Genomic DNA, 17,597 nt, shown 5'->3' with positions numbered 1-17,597 from the left:
TTCGGCCATGTGAATAGCCTTCCGATGACTTCTTGAGAGCAGTCGTGATATATAATGATTTTTATGAATTGGCTGAGAATGCAGGCCTCACCGACTTCCTCCGCAACCAATGCGAATAGTATCTCTTACTCACCAATACTTTTGTGCAAAACATCTACTATTATCCTAAGGAATCACCTCCTTCAGTAGAGTTTCATTTATATGATGTGGTTAAGAAGATGCCACTAGATGAATTTTGCAAGGTTTGCAGAATACCTTTTGAGGGTAGTTTAGAGGAACCACATCGTAAAGATGTGGACGGGTTTATTGACACTATTACAGTGGGGGAAACCAGGAAGGTTTCCGATGCAAGAATCACTAGCATACATTTTCCTGTTTTATGCTACTTTGCCATATTTGCTAGTCGTTGCTTAATTGGTCGCGGAAACTGCAGAAACCTTAGTGTTCCTGATATCATCATTTTGTTCCATGGTTTATTCTGCGATAACACTGTTAGTATGGGCGGTATTATTGCTAAACGGTTAGGTTTGAACCATACAAAGGGCCCCATCTTTGGAGGTATTTACACTTCACGCCTTGCTGCACATTATAACATACCTATTAGGCACTATGAAAAAAGAAGAAAAATTGCTGCCCAATGCTTATTTAGATTATAAGTGTATGGTAGCGCATGACTTTATTGTTAAGAATAGGGAAGGGGCGCTTAAATACAAATTGTTCTTTGATAAACATCACCCTGAGACTATTACCTTGCCCGCTCCTTCCTTGTTTGATTTATCTGCAGGCCAGTATCTCGTTCCGCTGGCGGCCATTCACGCCTACCGGAACCCTACACCAGCCACGGAGCCGGAACCACAATTTGAACCTCCACGACAGTCTAATTACCAGTGGGATCCGGAGATGATTTCCAACCAGTGGCAGTCAGAGTCTTCTTCATCTCAGAACGACCCCAGCTACAACTATGGATATCCGCCAGGCTATCCGTGGCAATAGACCAACTTAGGCCAAAAGCCTAAGCTTGGGGGAGTACGTATTTCCCACCGACATTACATTCATGTTCACACACTCATTGCTAGATTTCGGTGCTCATACTCTTTCACTGTAATATCCATGCTAGTTTATTTTATTTTTCTTGCTTTCTTCTTGTGTGTTTGATAAACCTTAAGAAAAACAAAAAAAATTTAGTGTAGCTTTTAGTTAGTTTACTTTTCTTGCTGTAGTAGTAATAATTAAAAGAAAACCCAAAAATATTTCCTGTTCTTCTTTTGCTTGTTGGGAGCTTTCCCGTGAAAATAGTTTTATTTCTTTTCTTTGGGGTCTATAGGAGAAAGACCATAATTAAATTGTTAAAGTGGCTCATATATGCATTATTGTTGATTTAACCAAGAGCCCATATTGCCTTGTCTTCTCCTGTTTATTGAATGCTCACAAATTCTAGCTTAGTCCAATGCACGTGCACTCTTATTATTATTCACATCGTTCGGTCGTGCAAGTGAAAGGCAATTATGACGATATATGATGGACTAACTGAGATGAGAAAAGCTGGTATGAACTCGACCTCTCTTGTTTTTGTAAATATGATCAGTTCATCGTTCCTGATTCAGCTTATTATGAATAAACATGTTTGCAATGACAATTAGAGATTATAGTTGCTCATGCCATGCTTGATTAGCTATGAGTTATAATGGTTTACCTTGCGTGCCAACATGCTATTAAAATGGTTGTGATGTGGTATAGTAGGGTGGTATCCTCCTTTGAATGGTCTAAGTGACTCGACTTGGCACATGTTCACACATGTAGTTGAAACAAATCAACATAGCCTTCACGATATTTATCTTCATGGTGGATTATATCCTACTCATGCTTGTACTCAATGTCTATTAATTTTAATGCATGTTCATGACTGTTGTCGCTCTCTAGTTGGTCGCTTCCCAGTCTTTTGCTAGCCTTCACTTGAACTAAGCGGGAATACTGCTTGTGCATCCAATCCCTTAAACCCCAAAGTTATTCCATATGAGTCCATTATACCTTCCTATATGCGGTATCTACCTGCCGTTCCAAGTAAATTTGTATGTGCCAAACTCTAAACCTTCAAATGAAATTCTGTTTTGTATGCTCGAATAGCTCATGCATCAACTAGGGCTGTCCGTATCTTCCATGCTAGGCGGGTTATTCTCAAGAGGAGTGGAATCCGCTCCTCATTCACGAGAAAATGGTTGGTCACCGGGATGCCCAGTCCCATGCTTTATGCAAACTAAATCAAAATAATTGCAAACAAAACTCCCCGGGGCTGTTGCTAGTTGGAGGCACTCGTTGTTTCGAGCAAGCCATGGATTGATGCTTGTTGGTGGAGGGGGAGTATAAACTTTACCATTCTATTTGCGAACCGCCTATAATGTGTGTAGCATGGAAGATATCGCCATCTCTTGGTTGTTATGTTGACAATGAAAGTATGCCGCTCAAAATATTATTTATCTCTATTTCAAAATCGAGCTCTGGCACCTCTACAATTCCCTGCTTCCCTCTGCGAAGGGCCTATCTATTTACTTTCATGTTGAATCATCACCCTCTTATTAAAAAGCACTAGCTGGAGAGCACTGCTATCATTTGCATTCATTACTATTAATTTATATTGGGTATGACTATGACTGGATCTCTTTTACCATGAATTACAATGTCTAGTCAGTCCTTGATCTTTAAAGGTGCTCTGCATTTATGTTTTGCGGTCTCAGAAAGGGCTAGCGAGATACCATCTTGTTATATCATATCATGATCGTTTTGAGAAAGTGTTGTCATCCGAGATTTATTATTATTGCTCGCTAGTTGATTATGCCATTGATATGAGTAAACATGAGACCTAAGAGTTATTGCGAATGTGGTTAGTTATAATCTTTGCTGAAAACTTGAATGCTGGCTTTACATATTTACAACAACAAGAGCAAACAGAGTTTGTAAAAGTTTTTCTTTATCACTTTTAGTTTATCAACTGAATTGCTTGAGGACAAGCAAAGGTTTAAGCTTGGGGGAGTTGATACGTCTCCGTCGTATCTACCTTTCCAAACACTTTTGTCCTTGTTTTGGACTCTAACTTGCATGATTTGAATGGAACTAACCCGGACTGATGCTGTTTTCAGCAGAATTTCCATGGTGTTATTTATGTGCAGAAACAAAAGTTCTCGGAATGACCTGAAACTCCACGGAACATCTTTTTGAAAATATTAAAAATACTGGAAGAAAAATCCACGTCAGGGTGCCCACACCCTGTCCACGAGGGTGGGGGCGCGCCCCCCTGCCTCGTGGGCCCCCTGACGCTCTACCGACCTCAACTCGAACTCCATATATTCAGTTTCGGGGAGAAAAAAATCAGAGAGAAGGATTCATCGCGTTTTACGATATGGAGCCGCCGCCAAGCCCTAAAACCTCTCGGGAGGGCCGATCTGGAGTCCGTTCGGGGCTCCGGAGAGGGGGATTCGTCGCCGTTGTCATCATCAACCATCCTCCATCACCAATTTCATGATGCTCACCGCCGTGCGTGAGTAATTCCATCGTAGGCTTGCTGGACGGTGATGGGTTGGATGAGATCTATCATGTAATCGAGTTAGTTTTGTTAGGGTTTGATCCCTAGTATCCACTATGTTCTGAGATTGATGTTGCTATGACTTTGCTATGCTTAATGCTTGTCACTAGGGCCCGAGTGCCATGATTTCAGATCTGAACCTATTATGTTTTCATGAATATATGTGAGTTCTTGATCCTATCTTGCAAGTCTATAGTCACCTATTATGTGTTATGATCCGGCAACCCCGAAGTGACAATAATCGGGACCACTCCCGGTGATGACCATAGTTTGAGGAGTTCATGTATTCACTATGTGTTAATGCTTTGGTCTGGTACTCTATTAAAAGGAGGCCTTAATATTCCTTAGTTTCCATTAGGACCCCGCTGCCACGGGAGGGTAGGACAAAAGATGTCATGCAAGTTCTTTTCCATAAGCACGTATGACTATATTCGAAATACATGCCTACATTACATTGATGAATTGGAGCTAGTTCTGTGTCACCCTATGTTATGATTGTTCAATGATGAACCGCATCCGGCATAATTCTCCATCACCGATCCAATGCCTACGAGCTTTTCACATATTGTTCTCCGCTTATTTACTTTTCCGTTGCTACTGTTACAATCACTACAAAACCCAAAAATATTACTTTTGCTACCGTACTATTACTTCCATATTACTTTGCTACTAAATACTTTGCTGCAGATATTAAGTTATCCAGGTGTGGTTGAATTGACAACTCAGCTGCTAATACTTGAGAATATTCTTTGGCTCCCCTTGTGTCGAATCAATAAATTTGGGTTGAATACTCTACCCTCGAAAACTGTTGCGATCCCCTATACTTGTGGGTTATCAGTTTTCCTGCCCCGACCCACATTTTGGTGGTTATTTTGCGGGTCGAGGCGGGATGCGGGGCTGCTAGGGATGCTCTTAGAGCAACTCTAGCAGACCCCGCAAAATGCCCGGCCCGCAAAAATTCTGGCGAGTATGCGGGCTCGGGCCAATTTTCCGGCCAGAACAGAGCCCGCATACTCGCTCGGCCCGCAAAATTTTTTGCCGCAGCCCGCAAACCGCACGCCTAGAGCACTATAAGTGCGGTTCCGCGACCCTTTTGCGGGTCCAAACCCTATCCCCCTGATACGTCTCCAACGTATCTATAATTTTTGATTGCTTCATGCTATATTCTATTTTGGATGATTAATGGGATTTGTTATACACTTTATATTATTTTTGGGACTAACCTATTAACCGGAGGCCCAGCCCAAATTGCTGTTTTTTTGCCTATTTCAGTGTTTCGCAGAAAAAGAATATCAAACGGAGTCCAAACGGAATGAAACCTTCGGGAACGTGATTTTTGGAACAAACGTGATCCAGAGGACTTGGACTCTACGTCAAGAAAGCAACCAAGAGGGCACGAGGTAGGGGGGCGTGCCTACCCCCCCTGGGCGCGCCCTCCACCCTCATGGGGCCCACGTTGCTCCACCGACGTACTTCTTCCTCCTATATATACCTACGTACCCCCAAACCAACAGAAGCATCCACGAAAACCTAATTCCACCGCCGCAACCTTCTGTACCCGTGAGATCCCATCTTGGGGCATTTTCCGGCGTCCTGCCGGAGGGGGCATTGATCACGAAGGGCTTCTACATCAACACCATAGCCTCTCCGATGATGTGTGAGTAGTTTACCTCAGACCTTCGGGTCCATAGTTATTAGCTAGATGGCTTCTTCTCTCTCTTTGGATCTCAATACAAAGTTCTCCACGATTCTCGTGGAGATCTATTCGATGTAATCTTCTTTTGCGGTGTGTTTGTTGAGACCGATGAATTGTTGGTTTATGATCAAGTTTATCTATGAACAATATTTGAATCTTCTCTGAATTCTTTTATGTATGATTGGTTATCTTTGCAAGTCTCTTCGAATTATCAGTTTGGTTTGGCCTACTAAATTGATCTTTCTTGCAATGGAAGAAGTTCTTAGCTTTGGGTTCAATCTTGCGGTGTCCTTTCCCAGTGACAGCAGGGGCAGCAAGGCACGTATTGTATTGTTACCATCGAGGATAACAAGATGGGGTTTATATCATATTGCATGAGTTTATCCCTCTACATCATGTCATCTTGCTTAAAGCGTTACTCTATTCTTATGAACTTAATACTCTAGATGCATGCTGGATAGCGGTCGATGTGTGGAGTAATAGTAGTAGATGCAGGCAGGAGTCGGTCTACTTGTCTCGGACGTGATGCCTCTATACATGATCATACCTAGATATTCTCATAACTATGCTCAATTCTATCAATTGCTCAACAGTAATTTGTTCACCACCGTAATACTTATGCTCTCGAGAGAAGCCACTAGTGAAACCTATGGCCCCCGGGTCTATTTTCCATCATATTAATCTTCCAACACTTTGCTATTTTTATTTCCTTTTATTTTACTTTGCATCTTTATTATAAAAATACCAAAAATATTATCTTATCATATCTATCAGATCTCACTTTCATAAGTGACCGTGAAGGGATTGACAACCCCTTTATTGCGTTGGTTGCGAGGTTTTTATTTGTTTGTGTAGGTGCGAGGGACTTGTGCGTGGCCTCCTACTGGATTGATACCTTGGTTCTCAAAAACTAAGGGAATACTTACGCTGCTTTACTGCATCACCCATTCCTCTTCAAGGGAAAACCAACGCAGTGCTCAAGAGGTAGCACCCCCCGCCGCCGCGAGCCACCCGATTCCCCTTTCTCCTCTCCCAATTTCTCGCCGCCGGCGACCCTCCGCCCCGCCTCCAGCCGCCATGTGGGGGCGAATGTGGAGCTCCGGACGCGGCTCCGGCAGCAGATCCGGCCGCGAGAGGGACCCGGAGCGCGAGCGGCACGTCCGGTCCGACGGCGCGAGGAAGCGCGGCGCGAGGAAGTGGACCAACCGCGGGCTTTCGCCGCCGGCGAGCTTCGACCGCCGCGAGACGGTGGAGTACGACCGCCGGCGCGCGTTGTTCTCCTCCGCGCGTTCTTTGTAGGTCGGATCCTCCTCCTCCTCCGCTGCAGGCTTCCTCCCGTTGAAGAGGGAGTGGTCGGACGAGGAGGAGGAGCCGGAGCCGTCGGCGCCGTTCGCTCGGCCGGTGAAGGAGGAGCCCGAAGAGCCCGCTCCGCTCGGCCGCCGCAGATTCCACTATTAAGAAACCTATGGGAAGAATTAATGATGTTCTTATTGTTGCAAATAGGAATTATGTGCCCGTAGATTTTATTGTTCTTGATATAGATTGCAATCCTTCATCTCCTATTATTCTTGATAGACCTTTTTCTTAGAACGATTGGTGCAATCATTGACATGAAGGAAGGCAATATTAGATTCCAATTTCCGTTAAGGAAAGGCATGGAACACTTCCCTAGAAACAAAATAAAATTACCTTATGAATCTATTATGAGAGTCATTTATGGATTGCCTTCCAAAGACGGCAATACCTAGATTTATCCTTGCTTTTATGCCTAGCTAGGGGCGTTAAACAATAGCGCTTGTTGGAGGAAACCCAATTTTATTTTTAGTTTTTTGCTTTTTGCTTCTGTTTAGGAATAAATATTTGATCTAGCCTCTGGTTAGATTTGTTTTTATGTTTTAATTAGTGTTTGTGCCAAGTTAAACTATAGGATCTTCTTGGATAATAGTTATTTGATCTTGCTGAAAATTCCAGAAACTTTCTGTTCACGAAAACAATTGTTAAAAATTATCAGAACGTGATATAATATTGATTCCAATTGCAGCAGATCAATAAACAAATTATTTAGGTCTTCCTATTTTGGCTGCATTTTTAGAGTTCCATACGTTTGCGTTAGTTACAGATTACTACAGACTGTTCTGTTTTTGACAGATTCTGTTTTTCGTGTGTTGTTTGCTTATTTTGATGAATCTATGGCTAGTAAAATAGTTTATAAACCATAGATAAGTTGGAATACAGTAGGTTTAACACCCATATAAATAAAGAATGAGTTCATTACAGTACCTTGAAGTGGTGTTTTGTTTTCTTTCGCTAAAGGAGCTCACGAGATTTTCTGCTAAGTTTTGTGTTGTGAAGTTTTCAAGTTTTGGGTAAAAGATTTGATGGATTATAGAACAAGGAGCGGCAAGATCCTAAGCTTGGGGATTCCCATGGCACCCCAAGATAATCTAAGGACACAAACAAGCCAAAGCTTGGGGATGCCCCGGAAGGCATCCCCTCTTTCGTCTACTTCCATCGGAAACTTTACTTGGAGCTATATTTTTATTCACCACATGATATGTGTTTTGCTTGGAGTGTCTTGTATTATTTGAGTCTTTATTTGTTAGTTTATCACAATCATACTTTCTGTACACACCTTTTGAGAGAGACACACTTGATTCGGAATTTATTAGAATATTCTATGTGCTTCACTTATATCTTTTGAGCTATATAGTTTTTGCTCTAGTGCTTCACTTATATCTTTTAGAGCACGGTGGTGGATTTGTTTTATAGAAACTATTGTTATCTCATGCTTCATTAGATTATTTTGACAGTCCTACCAAACAGCGTGGTAATTTGCTTTAATTATGATAGGCATTCAAGATTAGTAAAAAATTATCTTATGAGTGTGTTGAATACTATGAGAAGTTGGATGCTTGATAATTGTTTTGAGACATAAAGATGGTGATATTAGAGTCATGCTAGTTGAGTAGTTGTGGATTTGAGAAATATTTGCGTTAAATTTTGTGATTCCCGTAGCATGCAAGTATGGTGAACAGTTATGTGATGAAGTCGGAGCATGATTTATATATTGATTGTCTTCCTTATGAGTGGCGGTCGGGGACGAGCGATGGTCTTTTCCTACCAATCTATCCCCCTAGGAGCATGCGCGTAATACTTTGCTTTGATAACTTGTAGTTTTTTGCAATAAATATATGAGTTCTTTATGACTAATGTTGAGTCCATGGATTATACGCACTCTCATCCTTCCACCATTGCTATCCTCTCTAATACCGCGCACTTTTCGTCGGTATCATACACCCATCATATACCTTCCTCAAAACAGCCACCATACCTACCTATCATGGCATTTCCATAGCCATTCCGAGATATATTGCCATGCAACTTACCACTGTTACGTTTATTATGACACGCTCCATCATTGTCATATTGCTTTGCATGATCATGTAGTTGACATCGTATTTGTGGCAAAGCCACCGTTCATAATTCTTTCATACATGTCACTCTTGATTCATTGCATATCCCGGTACACCGCCGGAGGCATTCACATAGAGTCATATTGTTGTTCTAAGTATTGAGTTGTAATTGTTGAGTTGTAAGTAAAAAAAAGTATGATGATCATCATTATTAGAGCATTGTCCCAAGTGAGGAAAGGATGATGGAAACTATTGCCCCACAAGTCGGGATGAGACTCCGGACGAAAATAAAATAAAATAAAAAGAGGCCATAAAAAGAAGAGAAAAGGCCCAAATAAAAAATAAAAAAATGAGAGAAAAAGAGAGAAGAGACAATGTTACTATCCTTTTACCACACTTGTGCTTCAAAGTAGCACCATGATCTTCATGATAGAGAGTCTCCTATGATATCACTTTCATATACTAGTGGGAATTTTTCATTATAGAACTTGGCTTGTATATTCCAATGATGGGCTTCCTCAAAATGCCCTAGGTCTTCGTGAGCAAGCGAGTTGGATGCACACCCACTTAGTTTCTTTTGTTGAGCTTTCATATACTTATAGCTCTAGTGCATCCGTTGCATGGCAATCCCAACTCACTCACATTGATATCAATTGATGGGCATCTCCATAGCCCGTTGATACGCCTAGTTGATGTGAGACTATCTTCTCCCTTCTTTGTCTTCTCCACAACCACCATTCTATTCCACATATAGTGCTATATCCATGGCTCACGCTCATCTATTGCGTGAAGATTGAAAAAGTTTGAGAACACCAAAAGTATGAAACAATTGCTTGGCTTGTCATCGGGGTTGTGCATGATTTAAATACTTTGTGTGGTGAAGATAGAGCATAGCCAGACTATATGATTTTGTAGGGATAACTTTCTTTGGCCATGTTATTTTGAGAAGACATGATTGCTTAGTTAGTATGCTTGAAGTATTATTATTTTTATGTCAATATTAAACTTTTATCTTGAATCTTTCGGATCTGAACATTCATATCACAATTAAGATAATTACATTAAAATTTATGCCAAGTAGCATTCCGCATCAAAAAATCTGTTTTTATCATTTACCTACTCGAGGACGAGCAGGAATTAAGCTTGGGGATGCTTGATACATCTCCAACGTATCTATAATTTTTTATTGCTTCATGCTATATTATATTCTATTTTGGATGATTAATGGGATTTGTTATACACTTTATATTATTTTTGGGACTAACTTATTAACCGGAGGCCCAGCCCAAATTGCTGTTTTTTTGCCTATTTCAGTGTTTCGCAGAAAAAGAATATCAAACGGAGTCCAAACGGAATGAAACCTTCGGGAACGTGATTTTTGGAACAAACGTGATCCAGAGGACTTGGACTCTACGTCAAGAAAGCAACCAAGAGGGCACGAGGTAGGGGGGCGTGCCTACCCCCCTGGGCGCGCCCTCCACCCTCATGGGGCCCACGTTGCTCCACCGACGTACTTCTTCCTCCTATATATACCTACGTACCCCCAAACCAACAGAAGCATCCACGAAAACCTAATTCCACCGCCGCAACCTTCTGTACCCGTGAGATCCCATCTTGGGGCCTTTTCCGGCGTCCTGCCGGAGGGGGCATTGATCACGGAGGGCTTCTACATCAACACCATAGCCTCTCCGATGATGTGTGAGTAGTTTACCTCAGACCTTCGGGTCCATAGTTATTAGCTAGATGGCTTCTTCTCTCTCTTTGGATCTCAATACAAAGTTCTCCACGATTCTCGTGGAGATCTATTCGATGTAATCTTCTTTTGCGGTGTGTTTGTGGAGACCGATGAATTGTGGGTTTATGATCAAGTTTATCTATGAACAATATTTGAATATTCTCTGAATTCTTTTATGTATGATTGGTTATCTTTGCAAGTCTCTTCGAATTATCAGTTTGGTTTGGCCTACTAGATTGATCTTTCTTGCATTGGGAGAAGTGCTTAGCTTTGGGTTCAATCTTGCAGTGTCCTTTCCCAGTGACAGCAGGGGCAGCAAGGCACGTATTGTATTGTTGCCATCGAGGATAACAAGATGGGGTTTATATCATATTGCATGAGTTTATCCCTCTACATCATGTCATCTTGCTTAAAGCGTTACTCTGTTCTTATGAACTTAATACTCTAGATGCATGCTGGATAGCGGTCGATGTGTGGAGTAATAGTAGTAGATGCAGGAAGGAGTCGGTCTACTTGTCTCGGACGTGATGCCTATATACATGATCATACCTAGATATTCTCATAACTATGCTCAATTCTATCAATTGCTCAACAGTAATTTGTTCACCCACCGTAATACTTATGCTCTCGATAGAAGCCACTAGTGAAACCTATGGCCCCGGGGTCTATTTTCCATCATATTAATATTCCAACACTTTGCTATTTTTATTGCCTTTTATTTTACTTTGCATCTTTATTATAAAAATACCAATAATATTATCTTATCATATCTATCAGATCTCACTTTCGTAAGTGACCGTGAAGGGATTGACAACCCCTTTATTGCGTTGGTTGCGAGGTTTTTATTTGTTTGTGTAGGTGCGAGGGACTCGTGCGTGGCCTCCTACTGGATTGATACCTTTGCTCTCAAAAACTGAGGGAAATACTTATGCTGCTTTACTGCATCACCCTTTTCTCTTCAAGGGAAAACCAACGCAGTGCTCAAGAGGTAGCACCCCCCACCGCCGCGAGCCACCCGATTCCCCTTTCTCCTCTCCCAATTTCTCGCCGTCGGCGACCCTCCGCCCCGCCTCCAGCCGCCATGTGGGGGCGAATGTGGAGCTCCGGACGCGACTCCGGCAGCAGATCCGGCCGTGAGAGGGACCCGGAGCGCGAGCGGTGCGTCTGGTCCGACGGCGCGAGGAAGCGCGGCGCGAGGAAGTGGACCAACCGCGGGCTTTCGCTGCCGGCGAGCTTCGACCGCCACGAGACGGTGGAGTACGACCGCCGGGGCGCGTCGTTCTCCTCCGTGCGTTCTTCGTACGCCGGATCCTCCTCCTCCTCCGCCGCGGGCTTCCTCCCCGTGAAGAGGGAGTGGTCGGACGAGGAGGAGGAGCCGGAGCCGCCGGCGTCGTTCGCTCGGCCGGTGAAGGAGGAGCCCGCTCCGCTCGGCCGCCGCGGAGTCGTCGGGCCCGAGGACTACGTCGCGGAGTTCGACGCCGTCGCCGCCGCCATCGCCGAGCAGAGCGTGCGCGAGGAGGAGGAGCGCCGGCGCCACGCCGAGGAGCTCGAAGCCCTCGAGTGGCGGCAAGCGGTCGCCGACAACGAGAAGGCTGACGAGTGGCGCGGCATCCGCGCGGAGCAGGCGGAGAAGTACGTCGATCTCTGCAGCTCCGGCGAGGAGGATTGAGCGTCCGGCTCCTCCACGGCGTCGTCCGCCAGTTGCCGCGACCTCGCCGCCGTCAGATCGGACCCCCTAGTACTAGTTTAACGTAGTATGTAGTATAACTATGCTTGTAGTTTGTGATGAACTATGTAGTATGCGCTGAACAATGTAGTATGTGATGAACTATGTTTGTGCAATTTCTCCCGCGAAAGTATTTTTTCAAATTATGCAGGTTTAGATACGGATTCTGCTCGGCCGCGTATGTTTTTGACCCGCAAAAGCGATCTTCGTGAACCCGCAAACGCGTTTTGCGGGTCGTATTTTTGCGGGGTCTGCTAGAGTTGCTCTTAGCGTCGTCTTGTCAGTTTGGAGTGCGAAGTTTCAATGGATGGGTACATTGTGGATTTTATTTCAAAGATGGTATTTTTAAGTTTTGAAAAAATCCCAAAGAATTTTGTGAAAGCTTATACATATTCATGATGTATCTGTAAAATTTCGTTCAAAAAATATTATGATGTGCAAGCTGCACAAAAAAATCCGGGCCCAACAACAAAAAAGAGAGCCCATTTTCATGTATGTATTTGTTTTTTTGTATAAATCACGTATGAAAGTATATTATTATGAAAAAAATTCCTGAACGTTCTTTTTGCATGGCAAGTTTCCTGAAAGTTTTATATATGTATTTGTGTATGTAAAAAAATGTTTTTTTGTGTGATGTCGAAATATGTATTTTTATTTAATAGTTCACCATGGAGCCCGTCCTTCATTTGCTCTTGTCGACTCAGTTTGTTGCTTTTAGCTTTGTAACAAAGACACGTGATTTCTGATAATGACAATCGGAGGGCCCTCTTTAAAAAAAATAAAAAGCAGACTGCTACATGCCGTCCATCGGTTGCACTAAAAACCAAGTGATAATTAACATGCAAGGAGTGAAGCCAAGTTTCCAGCCGAATACACAGAGACCCATCAAATGTCTACTCCCTCCGTTTCTAACTATAACATGGTTGAAAGGGTTGATAAATGATCAAGAAAAAACTTTTCTATTTTTCATTCTGAAATGTTCTTTTTATTATAATAAAGAGTAGGTGAATCAAGTTACTAATTAAAAAAATTAGTAGAACTTCCTCTTTGGAATAGAAATTGGCTATTTCTAACCCTTGAATTCGGAATATGGGAAAGTCGCCCCGGGTTGGGGGACTAACTATAACATGGTTGAGACATTGCAACGTGGACTATAAACAAACTAAAATGAGTGAGCATACACACTAAAACGCTTATAGATGTATGTGAATCTGAGAAAATAGAGAAAAGCTAAAACATCTTATATGTAGGAATGAAGGGAGTGGTAGCTATAGTAGTGATGCTAACTGAATCTCTCTCGGAACAGACATGCATTTCTAGCGGCTTACCAGGGCCGGCCCTGAGGGGGGGCAGAGGGGGCGGCCGCCCCGGGCCCCCGATGACTAATCACTTTGTTCCCTTACGTTGGGATATTTAGGAAACACTTGTGATTTTTAGGAAAGAATTCTTTCCCATGTTAACAGATTGACTGATTCTTAAAAAGGTCATGGATTATTTTGTATGTTACATATCGACTGATTTTTTGCATGCGTGATGTTTAGGAAATAAGTCTTTTCCATGTAACAGATTGACTGATTCTCAAAAAGGGAAAGAACTATAACAGATCGATTAATTCCGGCCTTACCGCACGCGCGTGGTCTTCTCGTCTTTCTACTTCATCTCTGGAACGAAACAGCGATGCTATTGCCAAGGTCGCCTGCGTCATCTACTTGTGATTTTCGAAGATTCCATTAACCTCCTCTTCAACGCAAATCTCCTCTTTTTAGTCATGTCAGATTGCTCGGTTCGTGAAGTTAATCCTCGTACATATCTCTCTCACACTCTAATTTCTTGTATTGTTTGGGAATAGAAAATGGAAACTGGGGCTTCTGTTCGTGACTAGCAAGCAGAAGCAAAAGCTTGCAATTTTTAATTTCTAGCCATCCAGGTACATCGCTCCATGCCTCTTTCTTACTATTTATATAGTATTCAATCGGCAGTGTTCTTAATTTCTTGTATTGTATGTTTGTGTCCTAACTAGTAGCAAGAATTCTATTAATTTAGCAAGATTTTATCTGGAAAATATCATCTAACAATGAGAAGAAAAAAGAGAACATGCAAATGAGTTTATTGAGTGCCAGAAAAGTACATCTACTAATTCCCCGCAAATAAAGTAAGTACTTCTGCTAGGGTTTTTGAGGAATTAGCTTTAGTTAGTTACTGTTGAATAACAACCTAGCGAAAAGTTATAGGATGATAAAAATATTAGTTGGCACCGAAGGTTAATTCACCTAATGGAAAAAATATACAACTATTGATTAACAAGAGCGACCAAATTTTATGTGAATGATTATGACCCCAGTTTTTCTAAATAGTCGACATGACAAGGCAACATAAGTTCTAGTGTCATGAGTATTCACTTGCATTTGAAATAGAAAAAAAAGTATGTGGGTTTAGGGCCCATTTTGTTATCCAGGACCGGGCCTGCGGCTTACGGCTGACCTACGCTCATTTTTCTTTGGCACCGGGCTTCCCTCTTTTCATTAGTTGGATTACGAAAATACAATATTCAGACAGCAAGAGATACATGAAAAGGGAAATAGAAAGAGCAAGTCCGAGGCATTATCATCAACCAGAAAAGCCTATCAATAGACATATGGCGCACAAATTACCCAGGCACACAGGCCAACAGCAGAGTTACCGCACATTCATGCCGAGAACCAACTCTCTGTCCAACCGGGCAAGCTCAAGCTTCTTGGTGAGGATCTCACGCTCTTTCAGAAGCCCCTCCTTCTCCCGTGCCACCTTCATGGCGAGGTAGGCGGCCTCGAAGCCTTCCAGATGTTTCCCCTCGTTCCATGCCTCCTCCGCCGTCTTGGCTGCGAGCTTCATCCTAACCAGGCAGTCCTCCGCCTTCTCCTGCAGGGCCCTCGCCTCGTCCTGACACTCCAGTAGCCTCTTCTGCACCTCAAATGCCTCCTTGTAGCCCAGAGTGGCCTCGGCCTTGCCTTCGTCGGCGGTGGCCAAGGCGTTGAGTAGGCCATCAAGATATGCTATACCACTCAACATGGTTACTACGTGAGCTATTTATGCACAGGAAAATGCATGCAAAAAGGGAAAACGTTGCTTACCTAGGCCATCCATGGGACTCATCGCTGCCGTCTCCCTCATCGCTACTATTAGGGCGCCCCGCTTGTTGCCCGCCAACCGCTGTTGGTCTTCATGGTCCGGCTGCCTCCCCGCCATCGCCTCCTGAACACGCTCGGCCGGGTGGCTCGGACAGGGTTGCTAGCTAGCTCACTTTGATGGAAGTGGGAGGAGGAGTGGAGGTGGAAGGACTGATGGAGCACTCGTGTTTTATATAGACGTCATACGCGCCGGTGTAGTAGACGAGCCCGGCCTTCGAATTGAATTACCGTGCATAGATGCGGTAGCAACCCAATGTCCCGCGGGCTTTGCACTTGCACTTGCCACTTTGCCAGGCGCAGCATTCACTACTACTACTCCTGCCCAAGAGCAGTAGAATCACTTGCTGGACGCACCTGCCTCCCTGCCTGCCTGGCTCACACCTCACCTCCTCCATGCCTTGTCCAATCAACCTGTCTTCCACTCGTGTTTTCACAAGCAACAGGCTACGGCTAGCTAGGCCTAAAGACAACTTCTCTCAAACCAAGACATATAGTAATTTGCTCACATTAATTCTTCCATTCCACTCCCAATACACTCTCTCACATGCATGCAGCCAATGATAAAGCACGCATGAAGTGTATTAATTTTTCAGTCATGGCACCAACAACAATGGCTTTCAATGCAACCAATGAAAGGTTGCATGCATGCACCTTTCCAAAGCGAGGCCTTATAAAAAGAGACATGCTTGTGATGCTAAGAGGCCTAATAAACCCGGACGAAGGGAGTAGCTAGCTGGGCTCGCCGCTCCATCGCACGTCGACTCTGCCGAACGTGCTGCGTTACCACCGCATAGTGCGTGCCTTGCGCAGCTCCTCGAAGAGACGAGGCCGAGCGGGAGCAGCAGTCGCTTCGAAGTTATTGCATCGATGAATCTGGAGCGTCAGGCCAACTCCACCCTGCGAACCCATCCTGTCAGCGTGCGTTCGTTTGGGGGTAAAACGGATGAACCAGACGGCCCAGCGCGCGGGCGCAAATGGACTTTTGCCCGTTTTCTGTCCGCTTTTGACCTATCCCGACCCAAGTTTTCGCCGCTTTTGGGGTGAAACGGACAGCACACGGACGGGCGGGGCGTCTGCGCGTGTCCTCCCCTGGCCCGCCCGTCGGTGGCACAGGGGCGCCTTTTTCAATCCGCCCACCTCCCTCCCTCCGGCCGCACCGCCTCCACTCTTCTCCGCTCTTCCCCACTCTTCCCTCGCCGCCGCCGCCGCTGCCATTGCAGCTATGCAGCTCGGACGCGCGCTCGCCCAGCCCCTTCCCTCGACGCCCCCGAGCTACCCAACCACGGCCACCTGATTTGCGCACCCGCCGGCCGGATTTGGGGCGGATCCGGTTGGTCTTGAGCTCGCCCGGCTGTGGGAGGCCGCGCCGCGCCATGGACTGGCCGGGCACCGGGCCGGAAGGCCCTGGCAGGGCCGCAAGGCCACATGCAGGCTGTGGCTCCTCCTCTAGCCGCTCGGATCTACACCGTCGATGGTCCGTCGTGTGGCCGCGAGCCGGCTCGAAGTTGCAGTGGCCTACTCGAGTCGCCGGTGACACCGTCGAGGAGGAGCTCCTACCCCAGTTGAAAGCACAAGTGCTCCCTGGGTGATTTTGGTAATTAAGGTCAACATATCTAAAATTGGACTAATAGTTTCATCTAGTATATTTCAGATGAGTTCAACAATGGAGTGGCAAGGACAAGAGGATGTGGACCCCTTCAAAATGCTAAGGACAAAGATTGGCTAAAGCTCAAGACCTCTTCATTTGTATTTTAGTGATCCAAGATCACATTGAGTCCATAGAAAAGCCAATACTATTAAAATGGGATGATGTGTTGGTTAATGGTCTACTTGCTCAAATGCTTAGGGATATTGCTCCAAAACCCTCAGCCACTTTGTCCATCCAAATATGTCCAAAACCCAAATACCAACTCGGCCTCACCGATTCTTTCTACCCGGATCCACCGAGTTCATTTGACATAGCCACTGCCAGAAACCCTAACAGTTTAGTCACACCGATACGGATCTCGGTCTCACTGAGATGGCCTTGCAAAATCTCTGTGGTGAAGGAGGGCACTTCATCCATTCAAGTGGAAGCCTCAACTTCACATCAAGGTGAACCACAAGTTGACATGGAGGCATCCACAAGTGGAACACGTCAAGACGAAGGAAATGAGGAAGTACATCAAGATGATCCACCTCGACCTCCTTCTCCACCTCCACAAGTGAACGACAACAACACCAACAATGAAGAAAAAGAAGATGATGATGAGGATGTTCCACCTCAACCCAAGCAAAAGCTCT

General features: G+C 44.4%; 1 protein-coding gene across 1 annotated transcript; it reads right to left on the bottom strand.

The window, feature by feature from the left end:
* Positions 1–14,637: 14,637 nt before the first annotated feature.
* LOC141026467 (uncharacterized) lies at positions 14,638–15,477 on the bottom strand. Its single transcript, XM_073503088.1, has 2 exons — positions 15,258–15,477; positions 14,638–15,179 (listed from the first exon to the last, which is right to left on the bottom strand). Exons 1-2 carry the CDS (start codon positions 15,370–15,372, stop codon positions 14,824–14,826), a joined length of 471 nt encoding a protein of 156 aa, XP_073359189.1. The 5' UTR covers positions 15,373–15,477; the 3' UTR covers positions 14,638–14,823.
* Between the last annotated feature and the right edge of the window lie 2,120 nt (positions 15,478–17,597).

This window comes from Aegilops tauschii, chromosome 7 (genome assembly GCF_002575655.3).
Source record: "Aegilops tauschii subsp. strangulata cultivar AL8/78 chromosome 7, Aet v6.0, whole genome shotgun sequence".
In the NCBI taxonomy this organism is placed as follows: domain Eukaryota; kingdom Viridiplantae; phylum Streptophyta; class Magnoliopsida; order Poales; family Poaceae; genus Aegilops; species Aegilops tauschii.
Note: the sequence above shows the minus strand (reverse complement) of the source record. Positions and strands in the feature narration are given on the sequence as shown.